Below are 20,834 nucleotides of genomic sequence, written 5' to 3'. Positions count from 1 at the left end.
TCCATTCGGAAGTGCATATGTTATTGAGGTCCCTGTCTTTAAAGGTCTTCAGCCTAAAGCTCCAGGAAATAAATTAAACTATGGCTGCGAATACTAAACCTTAAGAATTATGAAACAATTGCATTAAAGCAGAATTGCACTAAACTCAGCACTTTTTAAGATCCGCTGCAGGTCAGAATGGCATCAAATATTATGCCAGTCCCACTGTACAACTAGGGTACAGGGACAGGTGCATGTCCTCTTTTGCTGACCACCTACCCACCTAACAGGATTTCACAGTCTTTGAGTGCCTTTGAGTCACTTTTGTAGCACCACATCTACACTTCATCAAACGCTGAGGTCAGGCCCTGCTGATGAGAAAGGTTTCAGCTGTGCTGAGGAGTGGTCCATACAGAAACATCACACAATTAAGGCAGGAAATGAAGGAGAATCTTAATAGGAAAATGTAGTTGAGTGGAAATTAAATATGCACAAGAAGTGCAGACAGAGTCCTGTGAGTCTTTCCCTTTTTTTCCATCTTTTTAAAAAAGGGAAAGACATGTTCCTGCTCTACAAGTAGAATGGAAAAGGACTGGGACTAAACCTGCCTTTCATTTTAACACTGATTTAGTTTAGCAGGGAGTCAGCGGARAGCCTTCTACTGTGTTACATCTGTAGACTTCTTGTTGAAAAATTCTTTTTTTCTTGAAAGGCAAGTATTTCAGTAAGAACAAAAATAAACACAATCTGAATTTCAATGTGTGCCGGTGCAAGTCCTACTGCTGCTCCAGCATGGAAGTGAAGAAAATAATTGTCCTTCCACTCTGGGTTTTTCAAAGTGATGTGAATAATTTACAATTTAGCCAGAGGGAGATGAAATCCTTTTAACTGTAGCCATATGCCTTCACACCTTCAAATATACTAAAGGAGAAATTTACTGTAACCTGACTTACTACATGGAATGTTTTATTGCATTACTGCAAATGTGGTTTTTTTTTATAATGGTGCATAAATAAAAAACCAATGCTTTCAATTACATATTTCCCCCTGTGAAGATTATTTGTGGCACAAAAGAAATAATAGAGTAATATTTTAAAGTGATTCATAATTCAACTAGACTAAGCATCTGTGTTTGCATTGTAAAAATACAAACAACAAATTGTAAAAAAGCATCTTTTTTTTTTTTCTGACTGTGAAAACTAACGCCCCTTCATGACCAGGGTGCCAGTTTGTTTCTCTTTGAAAGCAGATGGCTTTGATAGTTTAGAGAATGCTTGGTGGTTCCTCAGATGATTTGGATTTCTCAGTGCTTACAGAAGGTGACAGCACCATCTGGGCCTTGTTGCTTTCCCCATCCVCCTGAGGCTCCCTTTCTCCAACACTACAGAAGGAGTTTGTTGGAAAGGAGTGGATATGGTTGCTCTTTCAAGGGAAGTCTTTAGACACCTCCTTCAAAGCAGAAGTGCTCACTATTTATCAGTGGATTCAGAGYGTATTTTGGGAATCTGCTCTAAACAGGAGAAGCAAGAGTGACTCAGGCAGGAAACATGGGACCTGGAACATCTCAGCTGAGAGAAATGGGTGTGCAACGGGAACCTTAATTGCTCATGGCTCTTGGGAAGAAATAACTTTAAAAGAGCTCTGAGAGACAACTAGTACCATGAYGACAATGGAGGAATCCATGACAATGGTGAACATTCACATGTACCTACTTGCCARGAAGCTCAGTTCTCTTGCTTTCAGGACAAGCACCAAGCCTGATTCATTTTCATGCCACCAAAACATCTAACCCCAGAGAGGGTGACAACATCTGTGCTGCCCTGAGGTGCCCTGGCCCCTCCTGACCTTTGATTCGTCCCTGGCAGGGGACACAACCCTGCCTGGAGCACGCTGACTATGAGTCACTGCTTGTGCTTGTGCCTTAGCAAATTGTATGCACTAGCTAACTGTGTTTAATTTGCTAACAGGGCCATACACATGTCTACGCATCACTAAAGTAATAATTTAGCAATTATTATTGCTAAATAATAATTATTATTTATAATTTGTCAGTGGTGATGTCAGAAGGCCAAAACCTTCCCTGGCAATAGTAAATTTCAGCTTGCTGCTTAGACCTGCCAGCCATGCCATCTGCCAGCAGAGGAAGAGTTCGAGTTTTTAGTTTTGGAACAAAGATATGCATGTAAATGTGTATATGTGTGTGTGTGTGTGTGTGTGTGTGTGTGTGTGTGTGTGTGTGTGTGTGTGTGTGTGTATTGTTTGGTAGGTAGCTAATAAAGTATTTCAGATACCGCAGATACAGCTGGCTGCTGGCTGATATCTGTCTCTCTGTTGGAAGAGTCAGACATAAACGTATGACTCATTCAGCTCTGGAGTGCACAGTGTTGTTTAGAAAATGTTTCTTTAAAAGCATTATTTTGGAAGAGCTTTCCTGCATAAAGATAGTAGCTTATCCTTGATGATTTCAAGTATCTCAATGGGCTTTAATTGCTTAGTTACATGGTGTGGGGGAGTAAGGCCGCAGGTCCTTTGTCTGCATAATGATGACTTGACAACTGCAGCTTTCATTTTATTTTCATATTTACACTCATGTTGGAAGTCAGGAGTCTTTCACTTTTGCAAACTCTTCTCAAAAAGTCTTGAGAAAAAAAAATCATATATTGTATGGTGATTCATACAAAGAAAGAGTCGCTAATTCCTGAATATAAGTTGATTAAATGAATATTGTATCATTCACTAATCATAATTAAAATGTTTCCAATGCAACTTGACAGTCATTACAGTTTGTACAAAATTAATGTCACCCCATGGTTTGTTTCTTGTTTTCCGTTGAATACTTTTTCTTGTATTTGATGAGACATACTAAAGGGCCTAGACTTGGAAGGAGAAAGGACATAGCTCAGGAAAGATACTTTGCTGCCTGAGCTTTGCTACTCCCACACAGGTGGAATGTTCTATCCCCACTCATGGCCACCTCCACCACCCTCCACTCAGCCCCTTGTCACAAGACCTGGATACATTTATTGCTTTTGTGCCCTCCCCCTCCAAGAGGCCCCTCTTCCCCTATCCTTGCTGGATGCCTGAAAATTTAATTTCAAGGTAATCATAATGTACTTTACATTATACATCTCAGCTGCAACACTTACGCTTAACTTCATAAGGCTATTTGAGATACCTTAGTCAGGTCAGCTTTAATTTTTCCATTACATTTTCAGGTTCACCTTGCAATGTGGCTTTTATTAGTGTAAACTCAAGCTGTTCCAGCAAGGGGACATCTTCCCTCCTGCTGTTCCCATGCTGCTTTTTTTGACCAAAGCCAGCTTTGTGCCTGTTCTAGTTATCAGGCAGCAAGTACAGTGGGCCACAATGGAGCACCAAATTTGCAAAGAAACATGTTTTCATCCAGATGACCCACACAGGGAGTGGGACAGGAATGTATGACCAGAAGGCTTAAGTTCTATAAAGTCATTTTTCTTCCTCTCTCTTTCTATATAGAGCGAGCATAATTTGTGTCTTGTTTGTCCTACAACTAAATGCTCTTAAGTGGCATCTCTCTTTTTTTTTTTTTTTTCCAAACAGATTGCTTAGTTGTATTTCATTTGCAAATAGGCAGCATGGTATAATTAAATGCACACTAAATCACATAAATATATCTGTTCACCTAATATATCTTYGCATTTGTATACACAGCTGGGTACTGAGCGTGGAAAGCTGTGACAGTACCTATTGCTTACTTACATCTGGGCAAATTGCCCCTCTGGGCAATAAACACAGCAAGAAATCAGTAGCTGCTGTTATCTTTATTTGAGCCAAGAGAGTGCCCCTTTCTACTGTGTAGCCATGGTAGAGAAGAATATAACTGAGTTATTTAAAAGTCAAAACCCAGTTATACACCCTCATAGGACTGTGGTACTCACCAAATTCCAGCAAGAAYGTGTACTTTTTCCTTCCTTTTCTTTGCTTATCAAATAAGAGGTCTGTTTTAAAACCATTTCCTAGCCTCTGTTTAGACTTTATACCACAGTCCATCATGTCAGAGTTTACTGTAAGAATTCTGAAAATCACAGATGTACTAAATTGACAAATTAATTGACAATTTTCTGCTTAGTTGGTAGCAAACCAAGTAGTTTTTCCTAATTTAATAATCATATTAATCTGAAATGAGGCATATCACACATCCATGCTGATTAAAGTCTATGAAGGTGTACTTTTCCAGAAGTGTTCCTAAACACTGTTGTAGTGTACAATAGGTGGTGTTTTCCCCTAGTATGTTCCTGTCTAGATGTAAGTCAAGGTAATGGCATCACACATTCATCATCCTTGTCTTGCAGTTAACATTTTGAGGAGTCCAGAGTGGAATTTACAGAGTGTAAGCAGATACGTGGCTATGCATAAAGTGTGACTTGATAAACTTATCAAGATGCAGCTGAACAGCTAGCAAAAACAACCAGCAAACACTATAAACAATAGTTTGACAGGAGAGTGTCTATTTATAAATCTGAAGCAAGCAGATGCCAGTGATGAGGCTGCTGTGCATAAAAACAGCTCTTACCATTCCAGTTCTGAGTCTATAGTAAAAGCAGTATGACACCTGAATCATTTTGGTGGCAAAATAGGATGTTAATAAAATTTTAAAAATCTAGTCATTATAGCCTCACTGGAATCGACTTGTCTAACAAATATTACACAAATTTGAAAGCTTTTCGTTTCATTTCCATCTATTTTCTCCTGGGTGTGCTACAGGTCAAGACAAAACCTGGTGTCATTCGTCCAGTACTGGTGAAAACACTGAAAAAGGAAGAGCCCTATCAACCAAACCCTTTTAAAAAGTATCTTGAAGAAATCAGTGATCAAGATACTGAGCAGGTGAGTGACTGTCCATTGAAGGGTGTGCTTTTTTTTTTTTTTTTTTTTTTTTTTTTTTTTTTATGTTTTTTTTTTTTTTTTTTTTTTTTTTTTTTTGTCTTTGCTACTTTCTGTAAAGCTGACAAAATAGTCTTGGATACTTATTTTGCCCTAGTCTCTTGTTTTTGGAAAGTTACTTGTATTGAAAATGCATGGCCAGATGATCCTCTGTAAGGTGTACACTTAGAGGTACAGAATGCAGCAAGATCACTTTGATAAAAAAATCTTGAACTTCGCTGACCTGTATAAAGTGTTGCCTCAAAGAAACTATGGGTAAATGGTTCTGTCAGACTATTCTGTACAGAGCTCTCTGTGTATGTTATTGTGGATTAAACTTTAGCTGCAATATGCAATTTGAATGTCCCTATAGGAACTTATTGTTATATTATACAATATGCTCTGAATCTTCCATTTGAAGGGTAGGAAAACGAAGTAGAAGTCCTCTTACAGGATACAATGTGAATACAATGCCTTTCTAATTGAATTTTTCTCACCTCCATTCCCCTCTAATCACGTTAGAGACAGACATTAGCAATGTTAGTCCTCTATTCTTTGATCTTATGATTAAAAATTTTAAAATATCTTTTCATTTTAGTACTTTCTATTCTTCCCCATAACTGGCTGGATCCTACTGCTGACTTGCAGGAGGACAGTCCTGGTATTTCTCAAGAGTGTTACAAATAGGAGAGAATTTATTTGTAGTATCAATGGGTTCTAGCAGCAAGCATGGGTGATATCAGCAGCTTTCTATAGGATGTAGAGTTTCTGTAAAATAAAYATGATTTTTTAAGTACAGTTACTTTTCAGTGGGAGATAAAACACTCCACACCTCATCCTCACTGTAGGAAAATTAATATTCATGGTGTTTTTGTGATAATAACTCATATAGAGTGCTGAAGATGCGTGTAAGGCCTGAAGGTTTCTAGTTGCTCTCTCAGCAGAGAAGTTTTCCTGAGAGGCTGTACGAGCATGAGAATGGTTTATCGAAAAGATTCTTCCTGGTTCGGTCTAGGAAGGATCGGGAGCAAGACCACCCCCTATCAGAAGCAAGTTTGACAGGTATGGGATGGTAGCTTGGATCCGCCATTTTGTGGACCTGCACCCACAGTCTGCACTTCAGGGCTGGGCACCATGTTGAGTACTTTTTTTTGCTAGGATCTCCATGCATTAATTTATACATCCAGAAGCTCCACTTCAGCTGCTTCAGCTGAATAGCGCTAGAAACGTAACCCTTGGAGAATAACGTGTTCATGTGGACAAGAACACTTGTTCTTGTGGGCTGATGTGCTCTTGTGCAAAGTCAGAGTCTTTCATGCCCTTCTTACCTCCTATTAAGAGTAGAAAGGAAGAGAATAGAAGCAAACACAATTTGTCTCTGAGCTTTTTAGACTGACAGTGTTAAGGTACTGGAAATTAGAAAGACCTTCTGATCCCCAGCTGCTGTGTGGGCAGAGATGAGTTATCTAAGCTGTGGGTCACTGCTGGAGAAGCTGTGAGAGAAGCAGAGAAGTTGAGGCAGCCTTCAGGAGGCGGCCTTATGTAGGCTGTGGCAACTCCCATCTCCCCTTGTCAGTACTGAGCACATGCCCCACTAGCTATCTTGCTGATGGAGGAACATGATTGCCAAAATGGTACCTCAGACAACGATGCTATTAATGTTATTGCCCTTCTCAGAGGCTTCCTGGCATCTGAAGCTAATCATCAAGTGCAGCCCAACTTTTGTCAATTGAGGAAGCTTTTCTGAGCTCCTGCTYTGTGGGAAGCCCCAAGCTGATGATTCCCATGGAGCCCTCCAGGCCACCTTTCTTTCCATCAGCCCGTGTTGTGCACTGTGAGCTGTACATGCTTTCTTCTCTAGCAGTGTTTTTCAGATCTCCAATTTATAACTGTGCATGTTATAAATTATTTATGGCAAATATTAGTGAAGAACAGATGATGTAATAAAACAGGGAATAATGAGGTTGTTACAACAAAAGTCAAAATTATTTCACATAGAAAGTGGGAACTAAAATGAATTAAATTCACTGACGTTGCTAGGAGGAACAGTTTATATTTTATATTTTATATTTTATGTTTCATGATGAATACAAAAAGGAATTTCTGCTTCCTTTATTTAAAGAAACAATTTGTTGTACTTTGAAGTTCTGATAAATTAATATTTGTATGTTAAACATATAATAGATTGTGGTAAAATACTCATCATTTTTCACAGATCTGTTTTAAGATATGTCTGTTCTGAAAATGATGACACTACTTAGGCCTTTAAGACTGATTTTATATGTGTGAGTGATGGTTATATAATTCTAGTGGCAATCTAATGCATTATTAATACATATTTAATAGCCAGATCTGAAAAAAAATCCTGAAGTACTGACCATCACACATATACTTACAAGTTCAGCACTTGCCTGTCAGAGTGGATCCTTGGTGCTGGTACAAGTTTACCATGAGTGAAGAGAATGAGGTGCCCACATGAGGATGACAATCTTCCAGCAGCCTGAAGCAATCTTGACAGGTTTTAGTGACTGTCAYAGGGCTGCAGCACAGTCTGTGAAATTGGGCGTAGTGCCCAGGCAACAGCTTGAAAACTGTGATGCTTAACTCTAACCACTGGATCATTAACATATAAAGATAGTCATTCTTCTCCTGCCTCTGTGCTCGGGAATTTCCATTTCTGGCTGCCCAATGGCTAACTTCCAGAGGGTGGGAGGTATTCCCACTGAGACTGCYCAAAAGGCAGCTAAACTGTCTATGAATTAAAACTAGGAGACCTAGCAKTTGGGCTCCCTTCCTTCTGTACAGGGACTGATGCTAGTCCCTTAGCACTTGGAAAACAYTTGGCAGGCATCCGTGTAACTGAGGGCAGCAGAATTTATACTGTCACCAATTTTCCCTGTTTTTCCTTGGAWTTTTTCCCAGTGCTGTTAGGAAGATTCACATTTCTGTTTTTTCTGCATTTCTCCCCTTTCCTTTCTGATGGCGTTGCCTGAGAGTGCCATTCAAAGTCTGCTCAGTGCAAGTCTCAGTGCAGGTCTCAGTGCAGGTCTTCACCCTGCAGGTCTCTACAGGACAGMTCCTTTCAGGTGACACCCCTGAGGATGGCCTGAGGGTCCCAATGSCATCAGTGTTAGTCACCTTTATCAGGCAGCTGCTTCCATGCAGATCATCTGTAGTAATAGCTTCTCATTAACGTACATCTTGCTTTGCTCTATTTATTTTGAGTTATACTCTGCAAAGTGAGAAAATTGCTTTTCTTTGAATGTTAGCAATGTGTGTAGCTATTTTTTTCAGACCAAGTTCAAAAGAGATTTATAAGTTGGTAGAGAATCTCTGGAAATGATGTGCAAATATAGCTAATAGTTAGCTTTTTATATCTGTGATTTGGTCATGCTGTATATAGTCTGTCACTGTTGTGCCAACAAAATTTAAGTACTAGGGAAAAATCATTTATTTTGYTTTGTTTTATTTTATTTTCACTTTTTTTCTCATAATCATTGATATTTTCTTCCTTTTCTTTTCCTCCTTGTACATATTTGTAGCCCTGCCTTTTCAGTGGATATCCTGTGTCAAACACTGTTACAGATAGAGTTTAAATTTCAGAGACACAAAACTAGCATAATTAAGCTTCCTACATTTTTAGTACGCTTAGTGGAGATGCTAATTTCCCCATCATGATAAAGAATAATTTTTCCCATGTCTAATACTTTCAATGATGCGTCAGGAATTCTGCAAATAAGCTTCAATTTGTTACAAAGAGCACCATAAAATAAATCAGAGGTTTATGTAATTTGTTAACAACATTGACATGGTAGCTTCATGAAAGTTTCCATTTGAAACTGGGGAATTAAACCATAGCAAAACATGAAACGAGATGATAAAGAATGCTAGAGAATTCACACATTTACAAATGTTTGTGGACATGTGCATGCATAGGYTCCTTTGTGGTTAAAAATAAGCCACTGCAGGATATGGAAGAGCAAGATAACAACGAATTAACAATGTATTTGCTAAGCTTGGCTGAAAGCCACAGGAACAATTTGCCAAATTTTATCGCTGATGGAGTTGGGATTCAGGAATCCAATGAGGAGCTGCAGGAGGCCAAGCTGGTGAAGGCAAAGCTCCTGTTACCCTCTATCTTCCAGCTGCTCGTGCCTCCCTGATCCATCGTTTGCTTGTGCTCTTTCTTTTCAAAGCCCTGCTCTTTCTGTGAGTAATGCATTGCCTTCTGCTGGAACTAATTGTGGCTCTTGTCACAAATGTGACATGGGTCCAAAGGGAGAGCAAAGCAAGGAGCGTTTTGACTGAGACTCAGCTGGTCAACCTAGTGCAAATCCATTGCCTGGCTGAAACCTAAGCAGGAGATTTATGCCCCAAACTGGATATACCTCCCTGAATCTATCCTAAATCTTTTAAAAATAAATTGTTTTAATGAATCTAACCTGCTCTGATTGCAAAGAGTATATAAATATCACTTCTTTCTGCATACTCTATTAAGCACTGGTAACTTTCAGCAGTAAAAGATGGGGGGTGGGGGGTATGCACCTCCTCCAATTTAACTCTTAAATGCCTGAGAGAGCTTGATAGAAACTTATTAGAAAGCTGGAGCTGCTCCATGCCGCAGATAACAGGGGCTTTCTTTTGCTGAATGTATTTGTCATATGCTATTTTCAGATTGCCTTTACTTCCAATCTATTCTCTCAGAAAGCCTCCTGAACTTTGGCCCTGGTATCCTAGCACAAGATCCTCTGTGATTTTCTTTGCCAGCATTTCAATACCAGTTGAGCCGCAGGAGGAAGCAGCAGYCTGGTCCAAGGGTCACAGTTTTAATGGAACATTTACAGCAGTTTTGTGTCTGTATGTGTGCATGTCTGTAGTAAAACCAGGGAGGTTCCAATAAAAGTGCTCAGTGTAAAGTAGTTGTACTGGCATGAAGGTAARGTTCCTTTCCTAGATAATCATCAGATCCTATAAAATGTAAGCATGACCCAAGGTGAGACTTTTGCTTTCTATCCAAATCTTCTTTTCTTACACCCACTAATCAAACTTTCTCTATGCTTTTCTTTCTTTTTCTGTAGGAGACTGCTCTATTCCAACCTCTGTATCCAACTAAACCGTTCCCTCCAACTAAGCCCCCCTTGCACCCTGCATCCTGTCTAACCTCTGGACCTTTCAGTCGCTTTCCTTCCGTCCTGCGCGACACTCAGGGCAGTTCCTATAGCCCTTACAGCCACAACACTTTGTACAACAAGGTGAGCTGAGCGCAGTGTGTGCTGTACTTCAAGATTTTCGTCAGCCTTTTATCGTTGGAAACCTTGGGTGCRCTTTAGTAGTCACAGCAAGTGCTCTGAGTGATGATGCATCTCACACATGCCCAGCACCTCCAAGAGCCACAGAGATAATTTTTCCTCTCCTTTGCCTGATATGATCCCACTCTGAGATGTGAGGTGCACCTCAACTGGAATACGACAGGCTAAAACAGAGGCACTAAGTGCTGTTTCCTACTGCAGTGTCCTAGTCACAGGAACCAGGCCAGGATGATACCTGCATTACTTGTGTCAGGCCCATCAGGGGGCTAGTCAGCTATGGAGAGGAATAGCACCTCCAAGGACTGATTCAGAACACGTACATAAATCACAGTTAGACTATGAAGAAATGGGAATTTCTTTATTTTCTTTCTCTCCTCATCGGTTTGAACTGGAATCCAGATACACTTGGAATGGGGTCTGAACTTAGCCCTAATAGTCCTGAGGCATTTATGATACCTTTTATTTATTGATTCATAGGGAAACAAACTAAAAAAAAAGGCAGCAAAAAACAAAACAAAACAAAAAGCTTTCCATTCTGTCTTTGAGACATCCTGAACAAAAGTGTCATTTCAAATCTGCTCGGCAGGGTTGTCTTCTCAGTTTTGATTTTTTCTACACCAGGCTGACGTGTTTATTTCGGTAGTAATGCTTTCGTGATCAAGTATTTTTCAACAAGTTTCTTGGTTCATCGGAGGGCATTCACAAGAACAAATAAACAAACATCATGTCACTGCAACCAGTCTTTGGAAAGAAAGAGAGTATTTACTATTAGTAATTAAAAAAATAAAAGCCAGAAAAAAATGCTAGAAATTTTGTCCTTCAGTCTTCCCTGGAGAGAGGTTATTCTCAGTCACTGCAGAGTGCAGTATCCTACTTAAAGAAAGATCAAAGAGCAATTGCATTTTAATTCAAATAATTGTGAATTTTACTTCAAAAAAAATTTGAGTGGATACATCATCAGGAAGGTAATCACAAATGCTCTAGAAGAGACCCTAATGCTGACTTCTAGGGTCTTTTAGGGTCTTTTAAGCAAAAGAGTTCATCTTTGGGCACATGCAAAGATAACACTTGCATTTCTCCAGAGAAATACCTAAATGTAGTTAATGTAACAGATTCCATTCAGTAAGATTTAGCTTAAACCCAAGGGAATTTATGTTAAGTTAACCGAGAGTAGTAAAATGGTTAGTTACCAAGGCAAGTTAACGATGATTAGTATAAAACTTTAGATAATTAGATTTTCTAAACCAGGATTGGTAAAATTTATCATAATTTTGAGAAGAATATATCTTTTTGAGGATTCTTAAGCTTTGAGGCTAATTCATTTTGACATTGATTTTTTCTTACTCTTTAAAATATTTGTAATTATTTAATCATTTGCAATAATTTTACAATCTCAGAAAATAAGGATAGGATTAACTGATACAAAATGAGACAACTCAGTTATCTAAGGTAGGTAAGATTTTTAGGCATCTCTTGTTGTGCAAGTAAATACCTTTAATAAAATACATTATATTTCTAAATTATTATCACCTTGCAGGTAGGAGAAGCCCATTATTTTGAGAAACAGAATCACTAGGTAACAGCAATGTACTCTTTTAATAGAAATAGAGTTTTATTTACCCAACAAGTAAATATTCACATCATAAATTTCAAATGTTTTTATATTGATCTATTGTATTATCACTCTTTCATGACCAGAGGAAGATTCATTTTGGCCTTATTCACGTGGTCAATATTTATCATTTGAGTTAAACATATGCTGCTAAAAATCCTGGTCAATATTTGGCTATTTTTTCTCTCTATAACCCTGTCTTCTGTATTGCTGAAATACAGTTTTAGTTATTTATTTATTTTTTAAATATAGGTTATTAATATTAATAGTTGAAGTAACAGAAAACAAAATGCAGTAGACAAAGCATCAGGTATTCAAACCTAAAACTATTAGACCTAAATAATGAGGTCTGGCATCTTGGAAATACATGTCTAACCTCTACTAAAGTTGGGCCATCATCTCTGCAGATTCCCTAGGGTTTGTTCCTGCCTACTGCTTACCCCACAGAATAAGTGTGCTGCGACTTGCTTGCTGTCCCTCTGGTCAGCAGACTTGACACATGGTCAGTGTCAAGATGGTCAACCTCTCTGTATGTATTAGTCAAATTTATGTAGATCAAAGTAACYAAAGCTTCATCTCAATGAACATACAAGAGTATATTTAGGAAAAAAATCACATTTCTAAAGGCAGGTATATATTGTATTTTGCTTCATCTTCCACTAGAGGGCAAAACCTCCTGTCATAAAATCTTTCTGTATTTGAAATATGCAGTAAATACACTGTTCAGAATGGACAGGATGTTTCAGTGAATGGAACTGCTACTCTTTGCCTGCACATTCACTTGAAAGTTACCTTCCAAAAGCATTCCATTATAAATGATTTTTTTTTCAACAAAAACCCCACCTCTCTGTGTCTTGCTAGGAATGCTAGATATAGTGAGCTTCTAAAATTAGTCTCGCTTATTTTTTTTTTTCACTCAGAACATAAGAAAATAAGAGCTATCTCCATCTGAAATACTTTACAGAAGAGGGTACAAGAGTGTCGTTTAGTCAGACTGGAGTTAGTTTCAGGTTATTTTTGTTTGAGTTATCTGGATCTACCTGGGTCTTCATAAGCATGTGTGATTGCACAGAGGAAGCTGAAGAATAGAACTGGCAGGATTTCTGGATTGTAAGTGTTCAGACTGTTGATGTGCATAAACTGTGTGTGCACGCTGGATCATTTCACAACAGCCTCAGCTTTAACGTGAGGAGACAACAGTTACCGAGGTGGTGTGTCTGTCGTCTGCTTGTGGAGGATTAGGGAAAGCTCTCTCGTCTCTTCTGTGAATAGAAGATTGCTTGCTAAAATATTTGCTTGCCAAATAAAAACACCGCGCTTATTTAGATRAGGTGATTCAGATCTTGCTAGTCTTATCCTCCACCCTATTTTCTCCTGCTCCCTTGCAACAGGCCTAGCAGATCTTGTTTATACTCATACGTATTGAAAAGCTTTATATCTGACCCAGCTGTCCCTAAGTCATACTGTTAGGGTCAACTATCCCTTTGATTGGGATTAAAAAAAAAAAAAAAAAAAACTCAGAAAGATTGACTTGTACTATTGTAGTGATACAAAGCCTGGGGTAGTCTTTATCTCTGTAGTTAATTCCAAAATATGTTTCTTTTGGGGATCCCTCTGACCTTTAACTGAGGACTGTGTGCATGACAGAAAAGCTGCAGAAACAAGTGGACAACTGACCAGGAGAGTGTCTTCTAGTGTTTCYTGGGGTTCCCAAAAAGGAAAAAAAAAAAATTTTATTGCCTCCCTACAGAGGAGGTGAGTCCTCAAGAGTGCATGGTTACTGTGCATATCCTGAACTGCCAGGGTAGCCAGATTGTCCTTTCYGATCCTGAGAGACATCCTGCTGTAACCAGCCAGCTGACCTTCTTCTGTGCAGAGTAACTGCACAACGAGGCAAAAGATCAAGGAAACATGCAACTTGGCAAAGGCACTGCCTTCTCCAGGCTTCTTTTTTGCAAGTGACCTGTTGAGCCTCTGGAGAGGATCAGCCCTTGATCCTGCTCCTGACAGCTTCCACCTGAAGCATTCACTACATCCCAGGTGTTAGACCCAGGGAGATTTTCATAAAGATTTCTATTCATCAGATTGGTTGCAGAAGCTCTAAAGTGTATGCAGACACAATTATCTTAAATGTCTGTCAGGGCAAAGAGCAGGTGGTTTGAGGAATCTGGTAGTCATTTAGAAGGGAAAAAGGATGAACTATTCAAGTGAAAAAGGCAGGGGATGAGCCAGGGTAGCTGTCACAGCTGGCAGCAGGCAAACAGTCCCTATTGACTTTCAAACTACCTTTTCTGTTTCTGTCAGCAAGGGTTGAGCACAGTTCAGATACGTCCCTCTGCAAATATCCCTGTCAGTTAAATATTTAGCAGCAAAGTCTTGAAAATGAATTGGAGGGCACATGCCTTTTAAAAGAGGTATGAGCACTACTAAAAAATCCCATTTCTTTAACCTGATAAGATTTTACTTATATGAATAAAGGTCACAGGCTTGCAGAAGACAAGTTTTCTCTAATGTTCAAGTTCGGTCTCAAGCAAATTTCATCTGTTTTCCTGCACCTAAATGGAGTCTTGCTAAAATTAGTAAGCATTGTCATGTTAGAAGGGTCAATAATATTTTGCAGATCTGCAGTCTTATATGTATGAAGAACATTTAGGAGTAATCTTTATTATTTTTTAAATGGAATCGGTGATGTTTACCTCATCGTCCAATCTCCCACGCACTAGAGTTTGTACTCTGATTAATAGTAGCATAGTGGGAATTGACATTCTGTGAATGCAGCAGCCTTTCAGGGTTGCCATGGAAAAACACTTTTCTCCCAGACATCATCCCAGCTGCTTTTATTTCTAGAAGAGAGTTACTTTCTCTTTTGAACTTTGATATTTACATGCAGAATTTCCACATTCATACTTGCGTAGGTATATTGCGATTGATCAGTCTTAAACGATCTATGATTGCTTGAGCATTGAAAAAGAAATTGAAGGCAAACAAGGCAGTCTATTAATGCTCTGCTAAAAAATGGACTTTCTAGTTGGCAAAACATTAATTCTCAATAGTGTCATTTCTCCATTCTATGTTATTTTATGGAACCACTTGGGTTTAACGAGCTATTTTGATCGTATCATGCTCACAGAACATTTCTACCACTTTGGACATGATTTGGCAATGCCTAGAGTTCTTGCTTAGTAGATCTTTAAAAAAGGCAGTTCTCCCAAAAGCAAGTTTTAAGGATCATAGCTTGGTGATCAATTGCTTTCTTCGAGGCTATCAAATTGACAGAACATAAAGACAGATATCAGAGGCTCAATCGAAGACACAACAGCACAGAAATCTCCAGTCTTGCATTGCTGGGGAAGACCTCTGATACAGGCAGAGATAGTTCTTCCAAAGGGAAAAAAGAGATTAATTACTCCTTTTGCTCCTTTTGGTATGGGCAGTTGGATGATGTTGAGATCCTCTTTGTATTATTTCAGTTAGGAGAAGCTGTTGATCAAAGGAGCCATCTATTTCTTTGGTGTAATTCTGTTCATCTATAAAACATGCAGAAAAAAAATGCAAAATAGAGTAAAAAACAGCTCATGCTGTTTTCTTGAACACGTAAGGAGCAAACCACAGCAGGCACTTTTCAAACCTGGAAATCAAGATGTGCTTTTCCAATGAACATTACACCCAAAATCTCCAATTTCCCCTTGGAAAGGTATTTACAGCTTCTTCTTTTGCTTCCTGCCTGCTCATCTATATGAACTATCTTTGTTTGTATAACTTAAACTAGGCTCAAATATGTTTTCTGTCCCTGCTAAAAAGTCTCTCATTCAAGTTTAGAACTTGAATTCAGTGTTTGTGTCTACATAACAGTGGATTTTTAATATATTAAACAATATCAAATATGACAGAAAATCAAACCCAGCTCATGATTTAACCTTGAGCTGTCTTTATTTTAGCGTTCTATATCTTAATATTAATATGTAAGCATACATCTTAGAAGAACAACCAAAGGAAACACAGGAGACCAAATAACACATAACTCCTAACATCGGCTTCCAATGTCTGATGTTTACAAAGGAGATTTCATGTTGTGCCTGTTGCTGATGGGAGCTTGCCATAGCTTGGAAGTAGCTTCTAATGCTAGCATCCTAATCCRCAGAGGTACAACTGATTCATTTGCATGGGAATCAGGAATTAACCTGATAAWCAGGAATGTTAGAATTAACCTCTAATAAGAAAGTTTTGGCCAGTGAGAGCTCYGGCCTGGGGAAATATCATCCCTTGTAACATAGCAGTATCAAAAAAAGGGCAGGATATTTGAAGAAACCACACAGATTAAAGACTATCATTTCAAGCAGAAATATATTAATGAGTGAAAAATGTCAGACAGGATTTAGTGGAAAAAAAAAGAGAGATCTGAATGCTTTTTTTGTTGAAGAACTGAATGAAAAAAGATTCAAATCCATGAACTCTGAAAGAAAAATTCATGATGTTAGGCCTCACTGAAAACGGTGTTTCTAGAGAATTTCCCACTTCTTCTTTAGACTGTAAAATAGCTCTTCAGAAGTACTGAGAAAAAGAAACACTGAAAGCTGATGAACCTTTGGAAACTCGATTTCAAGGGACAAATTGGTGCAATTAGAATTCACTTAACTCTTATTGCAAGTATTGATATAATGTGTACTTTGATATATGGTCTTAATTAACTCTACTTTCAGCTATGTTAAAAGAGGTATGAAATACAACTAGTTCTGGTCAAATTCCAAGTACGTACTTATAGCTTGATTTAAAGAAATCTGTGTTTGCCTATGTTACAGAGAATTTCAAGGGCTTTTCTGGGGGTATGTGAAACTGAAGCATTTTGAACTTTGACGAAGTAGTATTATGTTATAAGCTATAAATTATAATGCTAATTTTCTCTTTGTGCTGTTTAAACTCTGGCTTTCAGGTAGGCAGAATATAACCTTAATACAAATGTTAAGTTGTAGTATGTGACAGTTATATATGAATATTCATGAAGAATCAGAATCATTGGAGTCTTACTCAGAAAACAGGGCTCATTTCTTTTTGCAGCTAATCTGGGAAGAAAATGCATGGAGGAGAGTTCAGCTCACAAAGCTAAATCCATTTCACACTCCCACCTGGACTTTGAGAGCAATTAGTTTTGAAGTTATGAGTCAATGAGCAGGGCAGCACCCTGGGGCAGGGAGGCTTTACTCTGTTCTGAGCAGTGATTCAGTTCCTGTGAGTGCATTAGTAAGTTAGGTGTGGTCAATATGCAGGGAAAATTTTGAAATTTTTGAATTGTTGGAAATCCTGAAAAGTTTGTTTTCTTTCCAATATGGATGAAAATGTGAAAATGTTTTAAATACCCTTGAAACCAAAATGCATCATTTTGGTTATATGAAGTAACGCAGAGCAGATACTCCCAGTCTGTTTGATTAGAGGACATTTAGCCTGCAGCAGAAAATAGGAGCTCTTACACTGATTTCCACAAATCAGAGGACTGCTAGGGAAGTGCAGTTCAATTTTTACTGAAGTGTCCAAAATGAAACATTTTGGCGATCAGAAATCACAGTATATCAGTTATGGGCAGAATTTCCTATAATGAAACTTTTCATTTTATTTTTCCAGTAACAGAGAATTTAAGAGAAATCAACATGTTTTGTTATGATTATTTTTCATTGGCAAATCCTTTTGGCAGAAAATCTCCAGTCAGCTCTCTTGGCATAGGCTTCCACAAGGACCAAAACCCATCTTGGGAAAGGGTAGTTGGAGCCAAACTGCTGTGCTGCCAGGTCTGTGCATCTCCCTACCAACAGCACTTACCTTTGAGACAAGGATTCCTTAATCCTTATTGCAAAGGCTCGTAACCCCTGCAAGCCTCCCATATGCAGATATAAATATTTAGTCACCTCTCTTTCTGGTAGGCATTGTTCTAGGGGAAAATAAGAGGTAATAATGTCTGTGTGAGGGTTATCCCTCTTGATTAATCATCAATATCTGGAGGGAGTTTTGAAATCTTCATGAGAAAATTGCACAGGAACAGTAGTGCATAATAAAGAGCTGTGAGTCACACAGTATGTTCCATTGCTGAAGGCACTATATAAATTTCTGCTGTGATCATCATTTATACATTATATTTCATTTCATTGCAAGATGAAAGGTGCAAAAGAATTGGGTACTTAACTGACTGACTCTTTGAAGTTGATTTTATAGTGTGTCATTTCAGAAAGATTACATATGTCATAATTATAAGCAGTCTGTTTTCATTTTATATATYTTTTCTCCCTACCTCCTCTTTAGTTGGAGATAGCAGTTATTCTACTGCTGTAGGTATTTTACAATTTATACTCTAGCTTTTGCACGCTTATATTTGGAAATAGCAGTTACTTATAAGATGATTTTACACAAAAATAGTCTTGAACTAATAAAAAAAAAATTTTTTTCCTATCATAGGAGGAATGACTCCATGTTTCATAACAGTCTGGAGTACCTCATTTATTTCCAAAGTGGATTAAAGACTTAATGAAGTTTGCAAAAGGATAGTATATACCTGAATGTTCTCTTATTACTATAGTTGAAACACTGTTATTTGTTCTGTACATTATCTCTCACTAGTTTCAGAGAGATTTGAAACCTGTGTCTTAATTAGCTAAGGTTGCAGACCCTCCAGAGAGTGGCTTAGACTTATGAAAAAACCTTAACATTGAGAAATCTTCAGAAAGCTTTATATTAGTTCAGAGGCAGCTATGATTCACAGCACAATAAAGATAAACTGACCTTTTAAAGGCAAATATGTCTTGCTGATTACTCTACAGAACTAAATGAACAAAGGTCTAACCAAGATGTTATATAACCGTCTCTTTTCTGAGCCTTGGCTGAGCCTGTAAGAGAATATTTAGGCCAAGTAGATAATTAACCTTTGAACTTACATGTTATGAATGCTTATATATTGTCAGCACATTCTGCTGTCAGCACCCCCAGTACAATTTTTCCAATCCACAAATATGCATTTGCCTATTTTTTCTCTCATTGTCCCTAGAAATAGTGAAGAAAATGTCATATTACCAGAAAAGAGATGAGATTAGGAAAAACTAAGAATAATTAATTAACTTTATAAGATTAATAAATTTTATAACTGGTAAAGAAACAGGAATAGCAATAACAAAAACAATTCCTTCATCTTCAACCGTAAGCAGACACGATCCTTTTAATTTGTAGAAAAAACACAGGGCTTCTTGGCAGCTGCTTTGACTCGAGGGTGGAGGACTGATAGTGATGGTGCTTGATGAGATCTCACTAAGACAACACATAGTACATAGTACATAGTCTAATGATTTACAGGCACACTTCAGATGTTRCAGACATGGACACATTCCTGTGCATCTCTGAGGGGCAAAACCAGGCACGCAGTGTCTAGTAAGAACTGTTAATCCCACCTCATTYCTCCTGTTTTCATTTTTGGTATTTTTAAGTAGAGTACCCATGGTTGATTACAAATCTTTGCAGAGAAGCAACTTTCTGGGAAAATTTTTGTTCTGTTTAGGTCCCTGAGTTCTGTGATTCAGGTAGGAGGCTGAGTTTAAAGTCTAAGGCTAAATGCTCTGTTAATTTAGTTTTAGTAATGTTTAGTGTGCTCTGAGCTAAGCACCGTGCATGCCCTTCTTCGGTCCTTGGCCTGACAGTGAGAGACCTGGGTTGAATACCCTTCTAAGCCTGCAGTGGTTCAAATTGCCCCCTTTCCTCTGAACGAGTGAGGCCCTTTTGCTTTGAGCTACAGAAGACTAGTGCATTGAACAGCATTTTCCATCCTGCTTGTGGGACTGGAGTAATGTCCACTCAAGAACACAAAAATTGTAAGGAAAAACCAGGGAGGAAGGAGTAAGGTCCTATAGCTCCTATTGACTAAGCTGTGGAAGGGCAGGCAAGCCCTTCCACTGAAAACTTTCTTCCACAGAGTTACTCATGTCGGAACATGTTGTTGCTCGATTGAAACAACTGATGGTAAACCCAGCTCTCATGTTCTCAGCTGAACATGCAGACCAAGTCACTCATCTCCTGCAAAGCTGCTCAGAGGCAGAGCTAAGAAAAAAAAAAAAAAAAAAAAAAAAAAAAAAAGGCAAGGCAAAAAGACAATTTCTGGGCTTTGGGGCCTGTAGGACTGTTATTTCCTGAGGAGGTTTGCAGGGCTGTGCTTGTGTGCTCTATATTCACAGAAATGCTTCTTAAAATCTTTTGTAAATCTAGCCAGAAATGACTGTTAAGCAAGTCATTGCAAAACCAGGCCTCCAAATATCCAACCAGTAGACTGTACATAGTCTTCTATGACCATTTTTGAAGGCTTTTACATGAGAAAAGCCTAAAGTCTTGTAAAAGCAAATATCAGAAGACTATGTCATTCAGTTTTTCCTCCCATCTTAAACCACTATTGCCTTTTTTTTTCCTGTCATTAATCAGTTAMGTTCTTGTTTGCCTCTCCCTTGTCTGTAATACTCAACAGAAAACATAAGGTAGAATCAAGACTTGGAGAGACATTTCAGGGGGATACAGAGACAATGAGGAAACAAAACTAGGACCAGATAACACAATAAAAGTGCATTTTTCATTGAGCACCCTGTATGCAATTTGAGAGAAACAGTTTTTGCATTCTCAGATGTCTACCTGACTGATGATCTTTTCATTCATGCAAGGAGTGGACAACTCAGATAGATAGCTTAGAAAGAAAACTGAAAATGATTAATATATTATCTGTTCTCTTTGTGATTAACTTTTATTGTTCTTCCTGGAAAACGGGTATGCCATATCCTAGTGAGGCAAAAAGTAATTCATTTCTAGAGTTCACTTCCATGAAATGAACCTTGCCAAGATATCCCTGCATGTCGCTGGAACTTTGTGARTCATTGAGGATTACCCAGCCTCAGCAGCTGCAGGATACGGGGTTGGAGTATGAGGTGTTTATCTCCCACTGAGTCTGTAAAACATCTCCTGTGATTCGATGTGATGTGCTGAACTGCAGCAACAAGGTGACACACAGGTCCATGGGCTAA

At 38.4% G+C, this 20,834-nt stretch overlaps 1 protein-coding gene across 1 annotated transcript in view; it reads left to right on the top strand.

Annotated features, from left to right (window-relative positions):
- MLIP (muscular LMNA interacting protein) overlaps positions 1-20,834 on the top strand; it is an 82,409-nt gene that overhangs the window by 60,677 nt on the left and 898 nt on the right. Inside the window, exon 11 of the mRNA XM_026034298.1 lies at positions 4,723-4,845. Within this exon, the coding sequence (XP_025890083.1) occupies positions 4,723-4,845 (123 nt within the window). The remainder of the gene's footprint in view (positions 1-4,722; positions 4,846-20,834) is intronic.

The sequence above is a fragment of the Nothoprocta perdicaria genome, unplaced genomic scaffold (assembly GCF_003342845.1).
Source record: "Nothoprocta perdicaria isolate Ctin4 unplaced genomic scaffold, notPer1 scaffold_141, whole genome shotgun sequence".
NCBI classification, from domain to species: domain Eukaryota; kingdom Metazoa; phylum Chordata; class Aves; order Tinamiformes; family Tinamidae; genus Nothoprocta; species Nothoprocta perdicaria.
This window is presented reverse-complemented; position numbering and strand designations above follow the sequence as displayed.